Source organism: Carassius carassius, chromosome 29 (assembly GCF_963082965.1).
Source record: "Carassius carassius chromosome 29, fCarCar2.1, whole genome shotgun sequence".
Taxonomy (NCBI): Eukaryota; Metazoa; Chordata; class Actinopteri; order Cypriniformes; family Cyprinidae; genus Carassius; species Carassius carassius.
Window position 1 is genome coordinate 10,908,848 of NC_081783.1, and position 25,508 is coordinate 10,934,355.

The following is a 25,508-nucleotide window of genomic DNA, read 5'->3' on the forward strand; positions in this document are numbered from 1 at the left end:
AAAGTAATGCATTTCTACCTTAGTATGTAATACAGTTAGTCATATTGCATATCTAAAGTCTTTAGGTCAATTCAAAATAAGCAGCTATAACAGCTTGATACCTCATCTCACACTTAGACAGTGGATGTGTTTTGCATATTAAAAGGTGAGATATTCTCATACAAAGACACAATCTCCGCCCATCAACATTAAGTGTCACCAAATATCTGTAAAGTGCTGACTCCAGACATTTCATCTGTTATGCAGATCTCGCCTATCAGTTCCTATTGCTCATGCTGAGAGGAAAAGTCATGTATCTGCCCTCTCAATGAAACTCAAATAAAACAGAACAGCTTTATAAAGTTATAAAGTTCATTATAAAATTCAGCTTTAGTTAGCAAGCACGTTTTGCTGTGATGTCTGACTTTTCCACTGGCCACACATTGACTAGAAAATAATATATTTGTGTGTGTGTGTGCACATAGGCCGATAGCCTACATGTGTGAATATAAATAATCTAAATAAATACATTAAAATAGGATTTAACTATTTCATGTTACCACTAATCAAAATCCATAGGCCTATATAATTTTTAGACAATTAAGCTGCCATCATCATGTAGATTCAACTTTTTAGGTTGTTGTTAAACCCTACAGAGAATTAACATTTTCTAGATGGGTTCCTTCAAAAAATGCATTCTAAATTTTAGACCTATGAATAGAAAAAGTTAGCATTTTAAGTGACTTTCACATTTTGTGCTATTACATAAATTACAAATGATTGAACTAACTTTACCTACCACGTTGTAGAAAATAAAATCCATATTTGAGAATTCATTTTAAAATTAGGTTTATTTAAAAATTATATTTTAATTTGACATTCACAATTATACAATTTTGTATTTTTTTATTTCACATTTTATACGTTATAACTGGTTTTTCAAAATGCTTTGTAAAATGCAGTGATATTTTTATTTTGTTTTTTTTAAACAGTTTTTTTGACACAATTCCACAAAGCCCGCCTTTTCCAGGGTGGGGCTTACTGCAGGAGAGGACACTGCGTCATGACGACAGTCGTTTAAAAAAGGCCCTTTCTTTAACAGTAGAGTCGTTACGGCGGTTTAGTGGAACGATATGTCAGCAATGGAGCAGCTTTGCAAACTTTTCGTTGGTGGCCTGAACGTCCAAACAACCAACGATGGGCTCCGCGCTCATTTTGAACAGTACGGGACACTAACGGACTGCGTGGTGGTCCAAAACGATCAACTGCAGCGGTCTCGTTGTTTCGGCTTCGTAACGTACTCCACCGCAGAGGAGGCTGATGCCGCAATGGCCGCCAGGCCACATGTGGTAGACGGTAAAACCGTGGAGCTGAAGAGAGCCGTGGCTCGCGAGGACGCCGGGAAACCCGAAGCACTCGCCAAAGTCAAAAAGATATTCGTCGGAGGCTTAAAAGAAGACATCGAGGAGAACACCCTCACCGAGTATTTCTCGCAGTTCGGCATGATCGAGAAATCCGAAGTCATCACCGACAAAGACACCGGCAAGAAGCGTGGATTCGGCTTTGTCCACTTCGAAGATAACGACTCGGCCGACAAAGCCGTCGTGCTCAAGTTCCACATGATCAACGGACACAAAGTGGAGGTCAAGAAAGCGCTCACGAAACAAGAGATCCAGGCAGCCGGCGGAGCTCGGGGCGGCAGGGGGAGAGGAGGAGGAGGAAGAGGTATGGGGCGGAATCAAAATGGCTTCGGCGGCGGGAGAGGAGGCTACGGCGGCTACGGGGGTGGCTATGGCGGAGGCTACGGCGGCAGTGATGGCGGCTACGGCGGCGGCTATGCAAGTGGAGGCTACGGGGGTGGATACGGAGGAGGCTACGGCGAACAGATGGGAGGCTATGGTGGTGGTAACGGTTACAGTGACTTTGGCAGCGGATACGGCCAGCAGTCCTCCGGCTACGGGCCCATGAAGAGTGGAAACACGTACGCCGGCAGAGGCGGAGCCCCCTACTCCCGTGGCGGCGGGTCTGGATACGGCAGGGGTGGCTACGGGGGCTACTAAAGCGCGTTGGAAGAAGACTCAGAAAGCTGCCTCCCCCCTCCCCCAGGCTCTCTCGGTTTCCACATTGGGCTCATTCACCCGGCCATGCAAGAGATGGCGGACACTGTGAACGCGTACCTTAAAGACCTCAATTCTTCACAGGTAGGAAGAAGATCTCTTCCCAGAAACCTGACTTGCTCGACCAGCTTTAGTTTTAGGACACGTTCTATTATATATCATTTATTTTCCACGTTTTAGGGTATGCAGAAAAGTTGGCCCTGGCTGTTTTCTTTTCTTTTTTTTTAAAGATGCGATTTGTTCGTAACCCATTCGTTTTAAAAAATCAGTTTTGTTAAACTGGCGATTTGTTGTCAAATGCATTTTCAGTAACTTAGACCTTTTTTCTATATAAACTGTTGCCTATTGTCATGGGGGGGGGTAAACGCATGCAGTTTTGAGTTTGTTCGTCTGTATAAAACCCACCACGATTTTTTCCAAACTAGTTTATCATGATGGGATAGATTAGGCTTCCTTATGTCTTTTATTTTGTAAACCAGCGCGGAAACCCACTCATGTTCAGTTCAACGCTGTATGAGCATCATTTACTTCCAACATTCTCTTGTGTATTGTATATTATGTCTTCAGATCAATCCAGTATTGTTAAACATTGATATGCAATTGTATGTTACTTTTAAATAAAAGTTTCACAGCTTAATTATCCTTTCAGACGGCGTTTTGGCTGTTAAGACTTTGAAGGTTGTCCTCCACACCTGAGATAGTCATTTAAGCATATATATTATATGTAGTTGTATTACTACTTGACATCAACCTAACACTGCCCCACATTCAGTGCTATATATTTATATAGTGTTTATGGTTTATTTACTTTTGATTCCCAAATATAGGTGTTCTTTCAGTTATTCCAGTACTTCAAAATAGCTGTAGCAGTTTGTTTGTACAGGGAACCTGTTCAGTACCTGGGTGCGATTGTGATAGGACTGAAATATCTCATTAGGATATCACCCTGCGATCTAGGTATGTAATCAACCTGTCTTCACTACGTGTTGGTCAAGTATTGCAATTTTTTTATAAATGGTTTATATTTATTCCTTAAGTTGTTTTTAATTAGTCTCCATAAGTCAAGTGGACTTTACAAGACCTGATGCGATGGAATTTGGGTTTGTAACACCGCTGCTTATTAGGGCCTTTACTTGCTATGCTATTTTAAGGATTTTTTTTTCTCTTGAGCAATTTTTTTTTATTTTTTTTTTGCATGACTAATGTGTTCCCCTTTCTTCCTGTCTTCCTCCTTAGGAAACCTTGGATTCCGGACTCTGCCCAGATCAACTGTGGCCATGGAGTTTGGTTATCTACACAATCCACAGAGTAGTTATGATTTTAATAATGGACTGGTGAAATGATGACATGGAATTTTTTTTATATATATTTTTTATATAATTTTATAAATGTTTACATTTTAATAAAAAACATTGAAACCATTTTTTTGTGTTTTTAGTGTCTTTTTTTGTTCTTATAAATATTTGAATACATTTTAATAAAGTTTGTTGAAATTATTCTTGTGTGTTTGAGAGAGATTAATTTGAGATGGATTTGTGCGCATGTGCCTACACAGGTGGTCAAATAGATTAGGCAGGGGGATTTAAAGCATCACTTTTAAATTTGACTTTCATAACATGCAAACAGCTCTTTCTACAGCAGCTACACAGTACTGAGTATTTATGCATTGTAATATTGATGCAGGCACTCTGATTTTGGTATGCATTTAAAATATATATTCTTGCACACCATTTTTTTTTAAATCTATTTGCACTATAAAGAATAACTGTAACCCTTTTCTTGCAAATACATTGGTAAGGAAGCAGTAAGTCAGGTACTTTACTGATTTTTACTGAAATTTTCTGGGTGTCTTAACATTTATGAATGTAATCTAAAAGCAATAGCTGTGCTAATCTTTTTTGTAAAATGGTATGTAATCTTATGTCTGATCTCTTCACTTTATACATATGTTTAAGATTGAATAGTAGTTAGGATTAATTTAATACTTTTGTGAATGTTAAATGTTTTAACATTAACAAGAATGTTTTCCTTTTTTTGTGCAAAAATCACTTGAAGATACATAAAGCAGACCACATTGGTGACCGCAACAAAAACCAAACATCTGATCTCACTTAAAACTTCCACTTAAACAATCTAACTAAAGTTACCTTGAGGTTGTTCATGGGGCTTTCAGGCTATTCCACAAAATATATTTTTCTAATAAAAATATACTTTTTAGAATAACTGAAACTCATTTGTGTAGAGTAGTTTTGCTCACCATGAACTGCCATCATAATATGGTAAACCGGCAATAAACTTGTAAAAATTGTTTTAAAATAGGATTTAACTTTGTAATGGGGTTTGTAATGGTGTAGTGTGATTTCTTGGCTTTTAGAAATTTACCACTGGACAGTACAGAGATTTAAAATATATTTTATATAAATTGAACACAAATAATATTTGCAGCAAAATAAATACTACAATAATGGGTATAACAAAGTTTTTTTTTTAAATACAATAGAAATGGTAAAAAAAAATGGTCGCACTTTTCCAATTCCCTTATATTTCCTGTATTCAGTGAAGAATGGCATTTGCTACATGCATGTACAAGTTCACATATAACACATTTACTAATGTGCTTACTACAAAAATACATTTTTAAATCCAAATCGAATGGATTCACAAATTAGCTTTGATTCTAGTTCCAGGCAACAATGCGTCTTGCTAATTAAGGATGGGTTTGATTTAAGTGCTTTGCTTTGTATCCAATCAGAGTCCACTACGTATGTGTTGACGCGCAGAAAAGGAAACGCATTGACTTCTTTCTTCCACTCCGCGTGTTCTCAGTCAGTACGTCCATTGTAAGAAAATGACTAACCAGCTCTGTAAACTGTTTGTTGGCGGCCTGAACGTCCAAACAACCGACGAAGGCTTGCGGGCACATTTTGAACAATATGGACAGCTGACCGACTGCGTGGTGGTGATGAACCAGCCGCTGCAGCGCTCCCGATGCTTCGGCTTTGTAACGTACTCGAGCGTCGAGGAAGCAGACGCCGCCATGGCAGCTAGGCCTCATGTCGTTGACGGGAACAACGTGGATCTGAAGCGAGCGGTGGCCCGGGAAGACGCCGGTAGACCGGAGGCACTAGCCAAGGTCAAGAAAATATTTGTCGGGGGACTAAAAGACGACATCGAGGACGAACACCTCCAAGAGTATTTCTCCCAGTTCGGTGCTATCGAGAAGGCTCAGGTCATCACCGACAAAGACACCGGGAAAAAGCGAGGTTTCGGTTTTGTTTACTTTGAAGACAACGACTCCGCCGATAAAGCCGTCGTAATGAAGTTCCACGTGATCAGCGGACATAAGGTGGAGGTGAAGAAGGCTCTCACCAAACAGGAGATGCAAGGTGCCGGCGGTCGCGGCGGCAGGGGAGGCCGAGGAATGGGCCGGGGAAGCGGCTACGGCGGCGGAAGAGGTGGTTACTATAGCGACTACAGCTATCAGAACGGCGGCTACGGTAACGATGGCAGCTACGAAAGCCAAAGTAGCTACGGAGGAGGCTATAGCGACCAGATGGGCAGCGGATACGGTACCGGGAATGGCTACAGTGACTTCGGTGAGGGTTATGGACAGCAGCCTTCAGGTTACGGCGCTGTGAAAACGGGCTACTATCCCGGCAGGAGCAGTGCGCCCTACCCACGCGGAGGTGGTGGATATGGAAGAGGCGGCTATGGTGGATATTAGAAGCACAGATGTGACTCTTTTAAACTGTAGTTCGATTATTTTTTTTTTTTTTTTTTTTTACGCAAACTACTTGGACACTGGACTTTTAAAACTAATTGATTGGTATTGGGTATAAATGAGATGTTCTGTGCCATTACCAGTACCAGCAGACACGCATTGCGTTTTCTTTAAGTTGAAGTGGTCATGTTTAACGCAAGTCAAGCCTGGTAAAAACCGTGTAGGCTTCTGTATGATCTGTTTTCGGTTTATTGCCTGTCCATCGTTTGAGATGAAACTCAGGGGTAATGAAATTTAAGCAGCTCATTGTTTCACTTCATGACTGCCTTTTGTTTTAAAATGCAACTTAATTTCTGTTTTAATGGTATTACACAGTTCCTATTATAAAACTATTTTAAGTAATATTTAATTTGATCCAACCGTTGCCATTTTAAGAGCATTTTGACCATTAAACAACTTTTTTTTTTTTTCATAAACCTTGTCTGTATGGTCCATTTCTTCAAATGTCTTTTGATCTTTTCATAATGCTTTCACGTTTTTGATGTCTCTTAAGCTCTTGGGCAAATATTCCTTTGTGTTTTGGGTACTATATACTGAGCCATTTGATGCATTTTATCAGGAATATGCAATGTGTAGGCATAAGTGTACTATGATTTGCGCAATATATTTTGTAAACCCTTATTCTGAAGTCACCAAATCTGTGTAATGGTAACAGTGGTTTTCAGATTTTGTATGTATTCTTTATCTGACACACTCCGCTGAGTTCATGGAGCACTTATGAGTTGATCTCTGGCATGTCTGTTAAGGGAGCCATACAAAATGTGCAAAGTGGTGAGTCCCCAAGACCAGGGTTGAAAACCACTGTATTGGTGATTTCTGCAGGATTATGTGACTCCGAAAACTGGAGTAATGGATGCTGGCGTTGCATCCATGCTTTGAATAAAACATATTAAAATCTGTATTGGTTATTTTAAGATGAATTTTGTTATGGTTTAATTTACAGGCATGTTGAGTATAACACCTCATTCAAAAACATTAAGTCTCACTAATTACAAATTTTTGGCTGGTAGTGTAGAGGTAAATTTGTAAGAGTTTCATAAGCCCACAACCAGTTAGGTTAATATATGAGCTTTTAATTGTGTTATATGTTGGCTATGCGAATGAGAACTTTAATGCCAGTGAAACGTACTCCAAATGGACATCATCTGCTAATGCATATCTCCTAATATAGCCTTTGGATCACCACATCTCATAAAAAGATGGTGTTTAGAGACCAAACTTAGCCAACAGCCATATTCATATACAACCTCAGTCTGTTTTTATTACGAATGTCATTCTGAACTGTTGCTTTATGACTTCACTAGCCTTTAATGCCTCTTATAAATGCAACACTTTAAACTTTTGGAAAATTGATGTAAGATTTTATGAAAAGTGACCGGTTTATTAAAAGTATATTGACAAAGTCAATACAGATATTCAGAAAAGATCAGTTAACCACACAAAGACACACATTTGTTTTGTAAGTGTATTTATGGGTGTATGCCCAAGTGCTGAAATGTGCATATCCACAATTTTATTTTACATATATTAAGTAAGCCCTACGTACTACCCTCTACAACTGAAATCAACTATCTGAATCCAACTAACCTTTAAAAATGTAAAGGTAAAGCAACAGTGTTTGACTATAAACAGATTTAATTTCACTTTTAGCTTCAAGTCTTCATCTGACCCTGTTCCAATCAAACAATAATACCGGGGTGATGGGGTACAACAATGTTATGTACAAGAGACACAGCCTGATGAACGGTGGTATTGTGTCTTTCTTAATCACTGGCGATAATACATGACCCCAGAGATAAAACAAACCAAATATATCTTCTTGTCATTACAAAATACTAATGTTGAGAGAATAGTCAAAGAAATTTAATTTTTTTTATTGTTTAGATTGGAACAAAGCTTCATCTTGAAATATGAACACTCGATTAGCGCAGAGTTACTAGCTCCTCTGAGGACGTTGGGTGGATGGCAATGGTTCTGTCAAAGTCTTCTTTAGTAGCTCCCATGTTAACGGCCACAGCAAAACCCTGAAGCATCTCATCACAGCCAAAACCCTGCATATGGAGACCAACCACCTAAAAAGAATAGTGACTTATGACTAAATGTAAAACCTAAATCTTCAAATAAAATAATATATTATTCAAGAACCTTCTTGATATTTTCTACCTATTTATGATCGATGGACTGATTATGACCTCACCTTCTCATTTTTGCCAGCACACACCAACTTCATGATGCACTGACTCTTTCGAGTGGTGATGGCATAATACATGGGGGTGAAAGAAGTGGTATAAACCTTCACATTGTCCTTTCCCCATGTCTTGATTGCTTCATCTGCAAAACATGATATTTTTTAAATATTTTTTGTGTGGGCAGTTCAACCCATTTGTTAATATGTCAGTCAGTCAGTATACTGAACACACATTAGTATGTATTGAACACACATTAGGACATGCTAAATGAAGACTCAGGACCGGACCAGACAGATAGATAGATAGATAGATAGATAGATAGATAGATAGATAGATAGATAGATAGATAGATAGATAGAGACAGAGACGCACTTCCTCCTTCACTGTCATAAATACATATGCATAAGAAACCTCTACTTCAACAAATTCACCAAACTTAATATAAATAAATAACTTTACAGCCATTTGTGAAATAGAACAAATAAAGATAATATTAGGAGAGGGACAGACAGCAGCATGGCTCCAAGATACGTGTGGATGTGCCACAGCCTGAGAGACAGCTGGTGAATGTATGTGTGTCTGTGTGTGTGTGAGAGAGAGAGAGAGAGCAGGTGAATGTGTGTGTTGTGTCTGACCCCAATGTGTTACCCTACTGTCCACCACAGTGATCCTTAGTATGTTTGTGTGTTTCTATGTTTCAAGTTAAAGACTGTGGTATCAAATGTTCACACACTGTAATTTGTTATAGTTTAATATTTCTAAGATTTTATAATATTCCATTCTATTACTGTGATTTTCATTTAATTACTGTTAATACATTATTCTTTTGTACATGTATACTAAGCAGACAGACAGACAGACAGACAGACAGACAGACAGACAGAGATAGATAGATAGATAGATAGATAGATAGATAGATAGATAGATAGATAGATAGAGTCTGATCATCAAGATACTGTAAGGAAGCATTATGTGCACATAAGCTCACCTTCAGTTAGTCCCACTGTGCCTATAGGTGGGTGGCTGAACACAACAGTAGGGATATTATCATAACTGATTTTGGAGTCAGCTTTGCCCTCAAACAGCCGGTGAGCAAGCTTTCTGCCAGCAGCAATAGCAACTGTCCATAAAAACAAAAACAGGAACCAACAACAGCTTATCAGAAAACAAAACAAAACTGAATATGCATTCCCCTTTAAACATATGATTTTTAATTTTAAGTGTGATGTATGGTAAGCATGTCCAATCTACTCTGACCAGTTGATGTCGCTAGAGTAAAAAAGAAATTCACAAAATCTACTTCCTCATGAATGGAGGAGCTGTCGTTTTAAACACAATGTGAAAGGTCATTTTACATAAACCAACTTAATTGCACAATGAGCATCATGATCTTTTAAGGTTAATGAATTGTTTTAAGACTTTAAATCTCTTACTTAATTGGTTTCTTAATATGCTTAATGAATACCTTGCCGAAACAGTACAGTGTATAAAATGAGCTATTTTATGTTTTAAAAGAAAACACCCAGAATTGCATGTAGGAAAAAATTCTAAATAAGGATATTATCCTGGAAACATACCAGGTGTAAGAAGAGCTCTCCCACAAACATCCCCAACTGCATAGACACCTGCACGAGTGGTGTTCTGGAACTCATCCACCACGATTTGTTCCCTTTCATCAAGCTTCACACCCTGAATAACAATACATTCAACTGTTAGTCTTTATCACCAACTGATTCAGTGCAAAGATAAAGCTTACAATACTATCTTGTGTAGCTCCTGCAGTTTAAAATAATGTACTGTGTTCAGCTGAACTTTATCAACAGCATCTGTGGAATGTTTCACCGATGCCTCATTTTGTAAAAAGCAAAAATGGTGTGTACAAAATGTGACAAAGCATTCCAGAAGGCTTACAAGCAGAAATGTACAGCTTGTATTTTTGTCAAAGCATTATTCAGTTTTTAAAGTTGTAGAGTGTATGTCTCTAACGTTCTAGCTACAAGTATGGATAGTAAAGCATTAGCAAAATAATTCTTGTCCGCAGAAATTTGCACAGGCAAGACTGAGATTTTATCACACTAGTCTTACTGTAACACATATCATAACTGAAATTGCAAATTAATAGAACTAGCAACAGATCTATTCTTCTATATTGTAACTTACATCTGAGTAAAATTGATTATTGATCAAATAAAAAAATTGTAGGACTTGGATCTATCAGTCTGTCATTGATTGGATTAAAGCAGAACTGAATGAGAGCTTGAGGCTGATTGCAAGACAGGGACGGAGTATAAACTAAATGATTGGAGAAGTTCAGCATATATCACCACAAGACTGACCATTCACTGGAAGATATATTTTATGACATTTTGATAAAACATCGTGAGGTCCAAAATTATGTTTATATGTATATATAAAATTACATATGTTTTACATGTAATATATGCAGTTCCACCCCCCATAAGATTCAATTGTATGTGCACTACTGTAAAAAAAGTGTGAAAAAATTTGGAATTTGAAAAAAAAAAAAAGTGAGGAATTTGAATTCTTTGGGAATTAACATCATGCCACAGACGTTATCAATAGAGTTTCATTTATAATCCTGTAACAAACCTTTAAGCTTATTATTATTATTACTAATAATATTATAATAAAAATATTAAGATTAATCAAAGTGAAATTCAGGTTTACTATTGATCTGAGATTGAGGCCAGCGGTGTTGGGTTCCCTGCCAATAGCCCAGAGCAGACAGTCCACCTCATGGATGGTGTCGTACTTCTCCTGTGCATCTTTGTCGTCAGGGTCTTTTGTCACCAGCGTAACAGAAAGGCCTTGGTCAGTCTTCTGCACTGACCTCACCTGTGAACAATATCAAAATACTTAAGATATATTTTGCGGTGACCACTACTGATACATCACACTGGAAAGATAGACCAGCTACATAATACCTTTCTGAATAATACTCACTACTAGTTACCTGAGAATTTTTCCGTAAATCAATACCATGATTTTGCAATTCTTTTGTGCAATTTGAGCTAATCAAGGCATCGAAGTTCCTCAGTACCTTGAAAAGAAAGAACACAGTCATTGCTTACTCTGGGATATGCATGACAGTAGCATTTAACCAGATGACAACAAGCGCGTCTCTTACCCCTCCTTGCCGTATGATGATGGATGTTTTAGACCCCAGAGTGGAAAGGATACCAGCCATCTCCACAGCAATATATCCTGCCCCAACTATCACACTACGTCTAGATAGATACAGCGATCAGCTGTTTTAGGATAACGAGAAAATACAACAATATAAGTAGAAATCAGCAATCGATCACTTACTTAGGGCAAGACTCAAGTTCAAAGAAGCCATCACTGGTAATGCCTAAACTGGCTCCTGCAATAACATTGAAATGAACAAAATGCAGTCAAAAAAGTGATGAAAATAAGTACAAAAATCACACTAATGGCAAGTGTACATAATAAGGATGCACTGATAAGTAAAGCAGAATAAGGAACAAACATAGGATCACCTGGAACATCATTTTCACTGACAGTGGACGGGTGGCCACCAGTGGCGATTAAGATATGAGGAGCCGTGTATTTTTTTCCATTGACTTCAACAGTAGGTTCAGGATCATCTGTGAACCTTGCATAGCCATGAATGGACTCAATTTTGGCCTGTGTACAACCACAAACAACTTCTTAACCTGCACATCAATACCAATTTTAAAGGTTTAAAGAGGTCATATCATGCATTTTCATTATGCTGCTTAAAGGGATAGTTGACCCAAAAATTAAAATTCTGTCATCAATTGCTCACCCTCATGTCGTTCCAAACCCGTAAGGCCTTCATTCATCTTTGGAACACAAATTAGGATATTTTTGTTGAAATCCGAGAGGTTTCTAACCCTCTATAGACGGCAATGCAACTCCAAGGGATACTTTCATACTGTAAAATTTTTGACATTAATCAATTACCCCCATGTCGTTCAAAACCCGTAAAAGCTCTGTTCATCTTCGGAACACAATTTAAGATATTTTGGATGAAAACCTGGAGCTTTGAGACTGCCCCATAGACTACCTTGTTTGTTTTGTGAGCGCCTACACTTCAGAATAGTTTCGAAGCTACAAGTCTTTGGAGTCTCATGTACAGTTCACAAACGGATGGGTTCAGGAGCTGCCAAGTATGGTGACCCATACTCAGAATTCATGCTCTGCATTTAACCCATCCAAAGTGCACACACACAGAGCAGTGAACACACACACACACACTGTGAACACACACCCAGAGCAGTGGGCAGCCATTTATGCTGCAGCACCCGGGGAGCAGTTGGGGGTTCAATGCCTTGCTCAAGGGCACCTAAGTCATGGTATTGAGGGTGGAGAGAGCACTTTACATGCACTCCCCCCACCCACAATTCTTGCCAGCCCGAGACTCGAACTCACAACCTTTCGATTTCGAGTCCGACTCTCTAACCATTAGGCCACGACTTCCCCTTAGTTAGTGCTAAAAACCATTCACACATGGACTTTTAACTGTGTTTCAAAAGTGTAGTTAGTAGCTGTCAACCCTCCCATTCTTTCTGGGGTTCTCACGTATTTGAGCTCTTTTCCCACTGTCTTCCCGTTTTAGTATTTTCCTGTAAAATATCCCGTTAGCCCTTCAATCGGACCTGTCAAGTCTCTGTGCTGTTGTCCTGTTGCTACTCCTTGCCCTTCCAGCGAACAGATGTTTTCAAAGCATCGTTTTGCTTACCTGAAAGCAACCTTAGCATGATGTTGGGCTTTTTAAGATAACAGCGTCGTTGTTGTGAGAGCACGATTTCATGCCAATCTGTAAGCAAAGTCATGTCAGACCTAGCTTCACAAATCGCTTGATGTTAGTTAATGCAGCAGTTTTGTAGTACGGATTTCTGCTGTCAGCAGAGGGAGAGCAACAGAAAGATGAATGTTGAAATTGATGGATGAGTTACCCGAGAAATTTCCCTTATTTTCAATGTTGACTTAAGCTATATAAATTAATATTCAGATGTTATGGTCTCTGTGGTCGCGCCTCCCAGCAGGAAAGCTAATCCATAGTTAATCCATTCTCATTTTATTTTCCCCATGGCGATTATATGTTGCGCTGTTACACCCCACAATACAGCAATGGTTTACCATGGTTACCAATGGTTTAATCAAATTAAGACACACGGATGAGAGGGAGTACGTCTAAATACTGCGCAGTAGTCCGAGTAGCAGTAAAGGACGCCATCAACATGGCGGCCACGCCAAGTAATGATGTCACAACGCCCAAGCCCTATTCCTTTGTCAAAGGGCTCATCTGTGTCACTCCATATTACTGTGCTGTGTATGCTCTTCTGTGTCCTCCGCGCCACAAGGATGCTCTAATTTATTTCAAATCAAAGTAAAAAAAACACATAGAAACAGCGCATCCTTGTGGTGTGGATGAAACAGAAGAGCATACTTAGCACTGTGATTTGGAGTGAAAAAGTAGAAAAGTAGTAAGTTAGGATAGTCCATGTGACATCAGTGGTTCAACTAAAATATTATGAAGCTACAAGAATATTTTTTGTGGTCAAAAAAAATAAATAAATAATGACTATCCAGCGATTTCTTCTCTTCCAGGTCAGTCTCTGCCTCTATTCAGGAGAATACCACAACGTTATTGTTTACTGATGTCCCATGGACTATTTTAACAATGTCCTTACTACCTTTTTGGGTCATAAAACATTTCAGTTGCATTGCTGTCTATGAAGGGTCAGAAAGCTCTCGGATTTCATAAAATACATATTTTAGTTTGAAGGTCTTGCGGGTTTAGAACGACATGAGGGTGAGTAATTAATGACAGAATTTTCATTTTTGGGTAAACTATCCCTTTAATTTCTCCCTCGAGAACCACAGTCAGTTAGGAATATGTTTCAGGGGCTAGATAGTCCACCCTGTCTCTGACAATTAAATTTGCTTTTAGTATTTCTATGTAAAACTTTCATAGTATAATGTAGTACTAGTACTGTAATTCCTCATGATATGACCACTTAAAACCATGCTCCATCCAAATAAAAAAAAAATTTGTATACTACAAATTCACATTTAATTTGCTGATTTAAATGTAGCTTATTGCAGCCTACCTTGTCAAGGTTGTTCCGGTAAATCTGATTCAGGCGACTAACGTAAGCATCCCTTTTGCGTTTAATGAGCCTGAAAATACACATACCCAAAGAGTGACCTTTATTCTATTAATTTAGCTTTGTCATATCACAGAAATCCTGATAGCTGAACTCTCTACAGCATAACTCACCTACTACTACAACAACCTACTCCACCTCATGCCTTTGTGTCTGACAGAAACAATTACTTAAAGCTTTACTGATATTATATACCACAAAAGGGAAGCAAAACAAACACTGAAAGCTTTAATGAATCAGAGCGTGTGGGAACTTGACTATCCTTAACTGTCACAAGAGTAAAAAATACCTTTTTGTGAAATGAATTACAACATCTTCTTGCAGAAACAATATCCTCTATGGCAAACTCTCATTACATGTATCCATTAAAACCCATTATCTTTACTGATGTTGCTATAGTACTTATTTTTAAATACTATTAACTAATTACAAGTAAAAACAGAATAGGTACTTCCTTTTTAATTACTATTAACTAATTACAAGTAGAATAGGTACTTGAAATAAGTAACATAGAAAATGCATTTGAAATGTATTCTAGTTAGAAGTGAATGGTTGATGTTAACTGCAAATTCCCATAAAATTCAGTGGAAAATACTGTTCCAGTAATTTTAGAGTGTTTACTGGTATGTTATAAACATAATTGGAAATTAAAACCAGCTAAGTCACCAAATGTGGGTGAAAACCCACTGTGACATGTAGCATATATAATTTCTATAGCCAATTTGGCCGGTTGTGATTCATAATAATGAGCCTCCAAAAATATCAAAACAAACCATTTGTTTTTTGTGCTTGAATAGAGTCATATATATATCCTAGACTGTAAGGTGGGTGTGAATTGAGTCTTAGGAACAGCTCATTACTTCATGAATTGGTAGCCAGCCCAGTAATCTTCAATGTGTTAATCAATAAACTATTATGATTTTGACGTGAGCTACATTTAGAAATAAAGAAAAGCTATTTTAAGAGAATTGGGGAGAATTTGTTTTTTAATATCTATTACATTTTTATGTAGTTAACAAACAGTGTGTGACTGTAGTAAAATTGAAAACCTGTTAATGATTTAGAATCAGATTTAATAATAAATGTAAATCTAAGCAGGGATTTTGATCTGGTTTATTACTGACATTTACTGATATTTTTGGTTTGACTAATAATTCTGAATGACTGATAACTTTTTTAGCAGCCAAACTGACTGGTGAGTGATAAAGTAAGTTTCAAACCTTGGTTATTTATAAGTACTAGTTACTGGCCGAATTAGGGATGGGACGATAACCGGTTTTATTGATAACCGTGATAAAATGTGCTGAAGGTTAGTAATATCGTTTAAAAATGAATTATCATTAAAACCGTGTTTGATTATCGCGGTTTTAATAACTCACTATTAAATCATGTCCAGCCAGCAACAGTCTATTGATAATCTTGATAATTTTAGTCACTATAATCGTGATATTAAATTTTCATACCGTCCCATCCCTAGTCCGAATCAATACTAATATCTAATGAACCAACACCAGCAATAGCAGAGAAGTAAATATACTAGTTATTAAAAAAACAGACACTAGTAACACAAAAATAAATTTTATCAATGCATTTCTGTTCTCCAATTTTAGAATATTTAATGTTGCCTTGGCTTGAAATAACCCTATACACTCAACATATACACAAAAATAAAACCAAACAACCCAGAAGAATCTTACTTACTGCCAGTTGAAATGTGCTTTTGCTCCCTCAAACCCATAGTCTTCATGATCATGGAGATACTCTGCATGGGTGGATGTGTTCCACATTACCTGGAAGCATGCAGAAAGGACACAATTTTATGAGCGTTTTTATTGGGCAGCACTAACATTGTGCACCAAATCAATTTAGTGTAAGGATAAATGGGGAGAAAAACAAATACCTTTTTTGGAACACAACCAACGTTCACCTGTACAAGAAAGAGAAGTTTTTTTAATGAACCAAGTCAATAATATCACCAGACAAACACGCATAGGTGCTGGTGCAAACCATTACACACACAAAAAAAACCACAAAAAGCGTTGGATCTGTAGGCTTCCCAAATCACCTCTGTTCATGCAGCCACCAGTTATTGGAAATAACTCGTCTAAAGAATACATCTACGTGACTCTAGGGGAAATGTGGTGTTGCAGAAGCAGGACGGTCTTTACTCACGCAGGTACCCCCGAGTTTGTGACTTTCGATAACGGCAGCAGTGGCACCGAGTTCAGCCGCCCGGCGCGCACCGGCCAGCCCTCCGGATCCTCCGCCAATCACCAGAAAATCAAAGCGCGTAACGGATTCAGAGGCCATGCTGCGACCGAACAGTCTACGAGAAGATGACAGCGAACTTCTAAGAGTAACAAAAGACGCTCGCAGTCGAGCCAGAGGGCTTAATATCTCCATAAGCAGGAAGTCAACACCCTGGCAAACGCAGTGGTCGGACTAATGGGAGGGACGTGAAAGCCTGTGCTTAGTCATTGTGAATTGACACAATAGTGTGTAAATCCCAGAAGCAAATTTGGACAATAGTCATTAGTTACACATGCTTATTAAAGTCCTTCACTGTCAATCCCATCCCCAATATCCAGGGTGCTGAAGTTACTTTGAACTAACTCTTTGAACTCGCCATGTTGAGACAGACTGCTTTATTTGATAATGGGCAATATTTCGTGTAAAAAAAATCGAGAAAATCGATTCACTGAACACTTCAAGCTCACCGATTAAATGCAGCCGTTAGGCCTACATATATCTGTAGCGAAAATTCTTTTGCAGTAGGCTACATTGTAAACATGTAAAAAATGACTTGTGGTTAATTAGAGGTGCTGAATTTCAAACTCGTTAGGTGTATATATGCTGCCCATCTTCATTCGGTAGTGTTTATAACGGAATGACTCGATGTAAACTGAAGTCGGTATGAAAGCTGTACGCTTAGCTAGACTGAGCATGCGCGTTTCAGCTTGCTGCGCCACACACAAACACATGACAGAGCAGGCGTTATATTAATACACTGGAAGGAAGGGAAAGTTCAGAATTTTGGGGGTCAGTTAGATTATTTCTAAATAAAATACTTTTTATACTAATGCAATGACGCATTAAATGGATCAAATATGACAGTAAGGACATTTGAAATGTTAAAAACGTTATTCTTTTGAACTTTATATGATTCAAAGAACCATGAAAACTGCTTTCAACATTGATAACAGTAATAATAATAAAGTTTAATGAGCAGCAAATCAGCATATTAGAATGATTTCTGAGGAATCATGTGACTTAAGACTGGAGTAATGGCTGCTGAAAATCATTGCTATTGTAGGAATAAATTACGTTTCTAAATATAATCAAATAATAAAAAAGTTATTTAAAATGACAATATTACTATTGTTAATTTTTGAAGAAGAAGAAAAAAAGTAGCATTAGTGACTTCAGAAACATAAAATCTTTCCGACCTCAAACATTTTAACAATCTCGGCATTGTTATGTGTCCTGTTGGGCATATCCAAAAATAATAAATACATAGCCTAACCATACATTTGAATGTATTCATTTGCAGTGTGTGGTTCAGTGTGCCAATGACAAAATTTAGGGTTTTAAAAACCTCTACCAAGTAATTAAAATGTCCATGAATAGTAATGGGAGGGTAAATGGGTACATTTGTCAGCTTTGTCAGTATTTCAAATAGCCTACTTATTATGAACACAATAAATGAGAGGATAAATCTGAGTGATGCATCATATTAAGGTACTTTATTAAACAGCTAAACTGAATCAAAGTGATTAATTGGCAACAAGTCAGAAATCCATTTTTCACATAAATATTTTCTCTATTGAACAGAAACAAGAAGTTAAACATGGACATATCCTCAGGCGAGCGATTTCACTTGTCATTCTCAAAGTCGGCAGGGTTCTTTCTTTTGGTCTGTTCATGAACACGATTGCCCCATGTGTAGGTCAGGTACATCAGAACCATGGCTGTAAACAGAGATACAGGCGTATAGAGGCATTTAATCACACAATGTTCGCTTCAATTTATAGCTGGAATACAATAGATTATATATTTTAATAATTTTGGACAAAGATGACTCACGTGGTGCAACCTTGAATACAGATGTTTTGAATCGTCTCCAAACATTTGGGATTCCCTTAGAAAAGTAGTTTGGGAAAGCCCTCTGCTCAAAGGGAGAGATAGTGTAGGTGATCACATGCCTTATCTTGGCCAAATCTCCGAAGTGACGACCCATTGTGCCAAAAAAGCTGATCTAAGAGAAATTAAATTCAAGGTTCACATTAGTAATGTTTACAAATTAAATAAGCATATACTTAGACAGGAGTAATATTTCAATAAGTAACAATTGGCTGAAACCGTAACAATTGGCTGAAGCCACAGCCAATGGAGAAAGTCTTTGCGAAAGGAGACCCCGCCCCATTTTGGAGATCTCCGGTCTGCAGTTATACCCACTTGGAACTCGGTGACGTAGAGCGGGAGCGCGCACACATTATCAGACGCCGATACAGAAATTAATTAAACAATAATGCTGCAGCTGTCTGCTAATATTTTGGCCTACTACGAAGAATGGTTTCTTTATTAGATGTTTAGCACTTATTAAGCTTTAACATATTCTAATTATCTGATAAATGTAGGTCTTTATTACTTAGCTTCAAGTTTAAGTAGCAATCAACTTAACTGTATAAGTAATTTCAACTTTAATTAAAGCTGCAAGCAGCGATGAACGGGCCCTCGCACCCGGGCTCACCGCCAGCAAGAGGCTTTAGTAAATTGGCGAACGGTGAGATATATGCATTTAAAGTCGTAAATATAAGTGGAATATGTCAAAATCATTTATATGTGCCAGTCTTCCTGTTGCCAGCAGGTGGCGCTATCATTATAATGGAATATTGGCCTTCAGATGTGTTCAGGGCTGCACTCTTAACGAACATGTGGAGTTTGGGGAAGATTGAACATTTTATGAGTTACAACAACAACTCTTGCTGTGGCGAGACATCAAATTTTGTCATGGCGCCATGGACACGCCCTTTAACAAAAACTGAAGATCTCCACAATTTAACATTGCACAGGCCTTTAGATTAGAACTGACAACAAAAATACATTAATGTCAAAAGATTTCTAGGAGTAGTTTGTCGCAGCGTAAAACATGTCACTTCCTGTTGCCAGCAGGTGGCGTTATGACTATAACTGAATATGGGCATGTAGATCTGTTAAGAGCAGAAGTCTTATCTAACATGTGAAGTTTGGGGCAGATTGGACATTGTATGTCTGAGTTACAGCAACTTCCTTTTTCATGGCGAAACATCGAAATTTGTCAGGCCGCCATTGACACGCCCTTTAACGAAACCTCAAGATCTTCGCAATTTAACATCGCAAAGGCCTTTAGATTTAACTGACCAAGTTTGGTGTTGATCTGAATAAATCTCTCTAGGAGGAGTTCGTTAAAGTACAACCCCTGAAAATGCCAAAAACAACACCAATTTTGCAGAGAAAATTCTAAATAACTGACTTCCTGTTTGGATTCGGATTTTGTACCAAGAGACTTTTTCGTAGATATTGGTGTGTTACATGTGTGTACCGATTTTTGTACATGTACGTGAAACATAGCTTGAGGCGCACTCCGTTAAAAGTGTATATGCACTCTGTTGAAAATGTATAGGTGGCGCTATCGAGCCATTTTGCCACACCCAATGGAATATTGGCCTTCAGATCTGTTCAGGCCAGGACCCTTATCACACATGTGAAGTTTGGGCAAGATCGGACATTTTATGCCTGAGTTATAACATCTTTTATTCCCATGGCGACACATCGAACTTCGTCACGGCGCCATGGACACGCCTTTTAACGAAAACTCAAGATCTTCACAACTAAACATCACACAGGTCTTTAGATTAGACTGACCACAAAAATAACATTGATGTCATAAAATTTCTAGGAGTAGTTTGTCGCAGTGTAAAATATTTCACTTCCTGTTGCCAATAGGTGGCGCTATGACTATAACTGAATATTGGCATGTAGATCTGTTCAGGTCAAGAGTCTTATCCAACATGTGAAGTTTGGGGCAGATTGGACATTGTATGTCTGAGTTACAGCAACTTCCTTTTTCATGGTGAAACATCGAAATTTGTCAGGCCGCCATGGACACGCCCTTTAACGAAACCTCAAGTCCTTCGCAATTTAACATCGCAAATGGCTTTAGATTACACTGACCAAGTTTGGTGTTCATCCGAATAAATCTCTAGGAGGAGTTCGTTAAAGTACAACCCCTGAAAATGGCAAAAACAACGCCAATTTTGCAGGGAAATTATATAAATAATTTCAAAATAACCGACTTCCTGTTGGGATTAGGATTTCGTACCAAGAGACTTTTTTGTAGGTACTGGTGTGTTACATGTGTGTACCGATTTTTGTACATGTACTTGAAACGGAGCTCGAGGCGCACTATGTTGAAAGTGTATAGGTGGCGCTATCGAGCCATTTTGCCACACCCGATGGAATATTGGCCTACAGATGTGTTCAGGCCAGGACTCTTATCACACATGTGAAGTTTGGGCAAGATCGGACATTTTATGCCTGAGTTATAACATCTTTTATTCCCTTTGCGAGACATCGAACTTCGTCATGGCGCCATGGACACGCCTTTTAACGAAAACTCAAGATCTTCACAATTTAACATCGCACAGGCCTTTAGATTAGACTGACCACAAAAAAGACATTGATGTCATAAAATTTCTAGGAGTAGTTAGTCGCAGTGTAAAATATGTCACTTCCTGTTGCCTATAGGTGGCGCTATGACTATAACTGAATATGGGCATGTCAATCTGTTCAGGTCAGGAGTCTTATTAAACATGTGAAGTTTTGGACACATTGGACATTGTATGTCTGAGTTATAGCAACTTCATTTTTCATGGCGAATCATCGAAATTCGCCAGGCCGCCACGGACACGCCCTTTAACGAAAACTCAAAATCTTCGCAATTTAACATCGCAAAGGCCTTTAGATTAGGCATACCAACTTTGGTGTTGATCTGAATTAATCTCTAGGAGGAGTTCGTTAAAATACAACGCATGGAAATGACAAAAATGACACAAAATTTGCTCATAAAATTAAAAATAACCGACTTCCTGTTGGGTTTTGGATTTTGCTCCAAGAGACTTTTTTGTAGGTATTGGAGAGTTACTTGTGTGTACCGATTTTCATACATGTACGTGAAACATAGCTCGAGGCGCACACCGTTGAACGTGTATAGGTGGCGCTGTCGAGCCATTTTGCCATACCCACTTCTGAAACCCATATCAGATGTACATTTTCGCCGGTTCTGAGGTGTGTGCAAAGTTTCATGACTTTTTGAGTATGTTTAGGCCCTCAAAAATGCGATTCATCCTGGAGAATAATAATAATAATAATAATAATAATAAACGGAGCAATTCCAAGAGGGTCCTCACACCATCGGTGCTCGGGCCCTAATAACAATAAACTGACTTAAAAACATGAGTGTTGTAATGTTTCTTAACACACCTCTGTTTAGATGGGACAAGGCATTTATTATTCCTCCTGGTCCTAACCATAGACTGTATGGTCCTAACACAAAGTTTGTTGAAATTCTTTACACACTAATGTGTTACAGTTACAACAATTTGTTTCAAGTATGTGTTATTTTTGATCACACATTGTATGCAATAAAAACAACATAAACTCACATATAGATTACTGGAGTGAGGAAACTTGCTCTTGAGCAGAGTAATGGCTCATGAAGTGATGCAAGAAGCAATGTGATTGGCTGATAAATAACACGTATTGGATGCACTGCGTTGTTTTTTTTTTTTTTTTACACATTTAACACAAAACAATACATTGAACACAAAATGAACATCCTTTTTAAGAGCACATGACTTATTGATATAAACATTTTTATTTTACATTTACATTTGTTTGCATATTAATAAGAATTTGTATTAAAAATGATATTGTTTTTACTGAGATTCTCTCATGAGGTTTTACTTTCTTCTATGAGTATTTCTAGAAAAGTTAGGTAGTTGAATAGTAAGAGTTGAGTTATTATTGAGGTAGGGTTCAAATTTTATCTGAAAAAAAGTAGGATAAAATGTGTATGAATAAATAACATGTCTTACGTAACTGTAAATACCTTATAGTGGCAGATCAAGAGTGGTCTGTGGTCACAGATCAACATTTAACAAAACAAATAAAGCAATACGGCTGCTTTCAGCTAAAACTATATACACGGTCAATATTCACTGTCCCTTAAACATGACTTTAATTATTATTATTTTTTACAACAAGTTTATAACACTATTTTACAATCAAATGCTAATTAAATAATGATAAACTTCATTCACTTTGAAAGATCTTAGTTTTTTAGCATTACTGCACTTAAAAAAAACATCGGGGAGGAGAGGATGAACATTAACAAAATACATTCATGTTCGGCAAAGGAATTCCTTCCTTCTCAATCTGCATTTATTTTTTATATTGAATCTGCACAAGAATATCAGGATAAAAAACCTGTAAGCCTCAAAACAGGCATATAAATGTAATTTAATTCTGCTTTCTCCTGATGACACAGAATACCTTTACTTATTAACACATTTTGATGAGTGCAGATTCTGATATCAATAACATAAAGCTTATAGAAAAACAAGTTTACTGTATAGCTCTTATTTCTTTTTGGATATGATTAAGCAAATTAATGGTAGGTACATGTCAAAACAACACTTGTGTAATAGAAAAAAATAGAAGAGGAGCCGAAACATCAAGAGTTACTTTATTAAGCATTAGTCACCTGCATGAAATAAAGAGTGGTAACATTTCAATAGCTTAAACCTGTCAGACCCCATCTATAAATATCAATATCTGATCTTTATTTATATAAAACAGAAATAAGGGATTCTCACACATCACACTTATTAAACATTGATAGTCAGTTATTATGAAATAAATTGTGGTAACATTTGTAAACTGTAGGATATCCAACATTAAAGTAAACAGTGATAAGAATAAAGACCTAAATGTATCAGATAATCAGAATGTTATATCTTAACTTACATAATAAATGCTAAACATCTCATAAGCAAACCATTCTTCGCAGTAGGCCAACATTTTAGCAGACAGCAGCATTAATATTTAATAAATGTTCTATATAAGCATGTAGATGCTCGTGACAATATCTAGTTTGTCCAATGGAGGTCTTCTCTAGTATTAAGACAGAAAACCTATTTTACAGCACCGCTCAGCTCCTCTGACGCTGATCATTCCGGTTCGGCGTCTGATAATGTGCTCGCTCCCACGTGCACATCTGCTGAACAGCGACCCCAGGTCACAAGACCGGTTGCATAAACTGTTTAGGCTGTTAATCTTAAAACGTTAGTCATCTATTTTTTTTCCTCAGGTCTGTTCATAACTTTTTTAATACAGTTATGAAAAGGCAGATTGAATTGGAAATACGCATTGGCAACAGCTAGTTGGTCAAACTAACGTCACGGTCTTAACATGGTGGCTAAGTTTATGCAACTGACCCCTGTAACTTTACATGACCTAGCAAAGATGAAAGATATGAATGAATAGGATTACTTATACATCAATAAGATATCTACAATTTCTCAGCATAAAGAGACAGAGAGTGCAGAGAAAACTCAGTTGTACATTGATAAGTAGCTTTGCGTGGCTAGGCTAGCAGCTTTCTGAAAGACCAATCTATCGCACTGTCTCGGTTTACTTTATACATACATTTCTACTTCACAGACATACATGCAATTGCTAAATTAAGATAATGTCGCAATTTTTTACCTAAAAATACAAGACAAGGAAAGGAAAGGAAAGACTTTCTGCTCACCAACCTCTCTGCTCTTTGACGTGCTGTGGATTCTACAACTTCCGGCTGCAACTCAAGTCACATCCGTTTCCTCTTGATTTCTCGCTTTCTCGATTCTCATTGGCGCTCCGTTTGCTGTTTCCTGGCTATAGAGACACGTGAAGGTCAGCATAGCGCTCGAACAGTGTACACAGTGGACAGATATCACCATTAAACGATTATTTGCAGCATTTGCCATTGTTTCCCCCAATGGATAACCAAGGAGTCACGGCAGACCCTCAGCTGCAGCAGTTTATCGAGATCGAGTCTCAGAAGCAGAGGTTTCAGCAGCTGGTTCATCAGATGACAGAAGTGTGCTGGGTGAGTGTGTGTAGTTTATGTATCCTGGTGGCGACTTAAACCTGAATACACAGACTGGGGACCTAAATTGAGGTCCCCACGGGTACAAAAGCTAATAAACATACAGCATTAGTTTTTTTTTTTGGAAAGTAAAAATGCAGAAAGCTTCCTGTGATGGGTAGATGTTGGTGTAGGACAATAGAAAATACTGTTTGTACATTATAAATAACATTACGCCTATGGACTATAGTCCCTACAAGGATATCTGACCAGTCTCTCTCTCTCTATGTGAGTGTGTGTGTGTGGAAACTGATTTTATTAGGATTCTTTGAAGTTCATAAGAAAAGCATTTATTTGAAATAGAGTAACATTATAAGTCTTTACCGCCTTGCAGAATAAAAGTATTTTGATATCATGAGATGCATCAAGGTCATCAGTTATAGGTTTCTTTTGAGCTCATCGTGTGTTTTTTCTTTGCAGGAGAAGTGTATGGATAAGCCTGGCCCGAAGCTCGACTCCAGGACAGAGGTGTGCTTCGTAAACTGTGTGGAACGATTTATCGATACAAGTCAGTTCATTCTCAACAGACTAGAACAAACTCAGAGGAGTAGAGGAACCCTTTCTGACACAATGACAGACTAGTAGAACCACAGCCGATGACAAGACCGCATCATTTTAGCCACTTCTTGAGTAACGTGACAACTGTGAGGCAACAGCTATCAACAGGATTCAATTCATTTCTCAAAGACAAAGTGCCTCATTTTGCTCTTTTTATTAATGTAAAGGCCATATATTCAAACTCAGATGGTTGCATGTCCCAGTCCCATTGCCTGTTTAAGACTTTGGTATGAAATCAAGGAAACATCATGGAACATCATCTGAAAGGTCAGTTTTACGGATCTGATCTGGAATTTAGGAGAAAAGCTCTGTTTTCGCTTTCTCTTCAACTTCCATACCAAGTCTGCACTCCACTGTCTTGCTGGGAATGCTTCAAGATCTGTGGCTTATTCAGTGTGTGTTGAAATGTGGACGTGAAATAAAAAGATAAAATACCTCCTGCAGTTATTCATATGATGTATAAAAATTTGAAAG

The 25,508-nt window shown here is 37.9% G+C and overlaps 5 protein-coding genes across 8 annotated transcripts; 3 read left to right on the forward strand and 2 right to left on the reverse strand.

Moving 5' to 3' along the window:
• Positions 1-1,059: 1,059 nt before the first annotated feature.
• Positions 1,060-3,514, forward strand: LOC132109614 (heterogeneous nuclear ribonucleoprotein A0-like). 2 transcript variants are annotated; one of them, XM_059515843.1, is made up of 3 exons: positions 1,060-2,180; positions 2,980-3,053; positions 3,333-3,514. In XM_059515843.1, exon 1 carries the CDS (start codon positions 1,113-1,115, stop codon positions 2,037-2,039), a length of 927 nt encoding a protein of 308 aa, XP_059371826.1. In that variant the 5' UTR covers positions 1,060-1,112; the 3' UTR covers positions 2,040-2,180; positions 2,980-3,053; positions 3,333-3,514. The 2 variants fall into 2 exon arrangements, with proteins under 2 accessions (XP_059371826.1, XP_059371825.1); XM_059515842.1 differs by lacking the exon at positions 2,980-3,053.
• Positions 3,515-4,889: 1,375 nt separating this feature from the next.
• Positions 4,890-6,791, forward strand: LOC132109615 (heterogeneous nuclear ribonucleoprotein A0-like). The gene has a single exon (XM_059515845.1). The coding sequence runs from the start codon at positions 4,945-4,947 to the stop codon at positions 5,818-5,820; it is 876 nt and encodes a 291-aa protein (XP_059371828.1). The 5' UTR covers positions 4,890-4,944; the 3' UTR covers positions 5,821-6,791.
• A 435-nt stretch (positions 6,792-7,226) lies between these two features.
• LOC132109616 (glutathione reductase, mitochondrial-like) lies at positions 7,227-17,179 on the reverse strand. 3 transcript variants are annotated; one of them, XM_059515847.1, is made up of 14 exons: positions 16,963-17,179; positions 16,418-16,571; positions 16,146-16,172; positions 15,947-16,035; positions 14,189-14,258; positions 11,588-11,735; positions 11,397-11,451; positions 11,215-11,314; positions 11,041-11,127; positions 10,755-10,922; positions 9,644-9,755; positions 9,055-9,186; positions 8,075-8,208; positions 7,227-7,949 (listed from the first exon to the last, which is right to left on the reverse strand). In XM_059515847.1, exons 2-14 carry the CDS (start codon positions 16,553-16,555, stop codon positions 7,800-7,802), a joined length of 1,410 nt encoding a protein of 469 aa, XP_059371830.1. In that variant the 5' UTR covers positions 16,556-16,571; positions 16,963-17,179; the 3' UTR covers positions 7,227-7,799. The 3 variants fall into 3 exon arrangements, with proteins under 3 accessions (XP_059371830.1, XP_059371829.1, XP_059371831.1); XM_059515846.1 differs by lacking the exon at positions 16,963-17,179 and having other exon boundaries at positions 16,418-16,926; XM_059515848.1 differs by lacking the exon at positions 16,963-17,179 and having other exon boundaries at positions 16,426-16,525.
• A 787-nt stretch (positions 17,180-17,966) lies between these two features.
• LOC132109619 (cytochrome b-c1 complex subunit 8-like) lies at positions 17,967-24,186 on the reverse strand. Its single transcript, XM_059515851.1, has 3 exons — positions 24,103-24,186; positions 18,329-18,500; positions 17,967-18,213 (listed from the first exon to the last, which is right to left on the reverse strand). The coding sequence occupies exons 2-3, from the start codon at positions 18,480-18,482 to the stop codon at positions 18,119-18,121; spliced, it is 249 nt and encodes an 82-aa protein (XP_059371834.1). The 5' UTR covers positions 18,483-18,500; positions 24,103-24,186; the 3' UTR covers positions 17,967-18,118.
• LOC132109618 (mitochondrial import inner membrane translocase subunit Tim8 A) lies at positions 24,181-25,470 on the forward strand. The gene is made up of 2 exons (XM_059515850.1): positions 24,181-24,437; positions 24,897-25,470. The coding sequence occupies exons 1-2, from the start codon at positions 24,327-24,329 to the stop codon at positions 25,056-25,058; spliced, it is 273 nt and encodes a 90-aa protein (XP_059371833.1). The 5' UTR covers positions 24,181-24,326; the 3' UTR covers positions 25,059-25,470.
• Positions 25,471-25,508: the final 38 nt, after the last annotated feature.

Coding starts and splice junctions, on each gene's coding strand:
- LOC132109614 (XM_059515843.1), top strand. CDS start 1,113: ATGTCAGCAATGGAGCAGCTTTGCAAACTTTTCGTTGGTGGCCTGAAC.
- LOC132109615 (XM_059515845.1), top strand. CDS start 4,945: ATGACTAACCAGCTCTGTAAACTGTTTGTTGGCGGCCTGAACGTCCAA.
- LOC132109616 (XM_059515846.1), bottom strand. CDS start 16,648: ATGGAGATATTAAGCCCTCTGGCTCGACTGCGAGCGTCTTTTGTTACT. Junction 11,128..11,214: donor TCATCATACGGCAAGGAGGG/GTAAGAGACGCG, acceptor TTTCTTTTCAAG/GTACTGAGGAACTTCGATGC. Junction 9,187..9,643: donor GAGAGCTCTTCTTACACCTG/GTATGTTTCCAG, acceptor TTTTATGGACAG/TTGCTATTGCTGCTGGCAGA.
- LOC132109619 (XM_059515851.1), bottom strand. CDS start 18,482: ATGGGTCGTCACTTCGGAGATTTGGCCAAGATAAGGCATGTGATCACC. Junction 18,214..18,328: donor TGTATTCAAGGTTGCACCAC/GTGAGTCATCTT, acceptor CTCTGTTTACAG/CCATGGTTCTGATGTACCTG.
- LOC132109618 (XM_059515850.1), top strand. CDS start 24,327: ATGGATAACCAAGGAGTCACGGCAGACCCTCAGCTGCAGCAGTTTATC. Junction 24,438..24,896: donor AGATGACAGAAGTGTGCTGG/GTGAGTGTGTGT, acceptor TTTTCTTTGCAG/GAGAAGTGTATGGATAAGCC.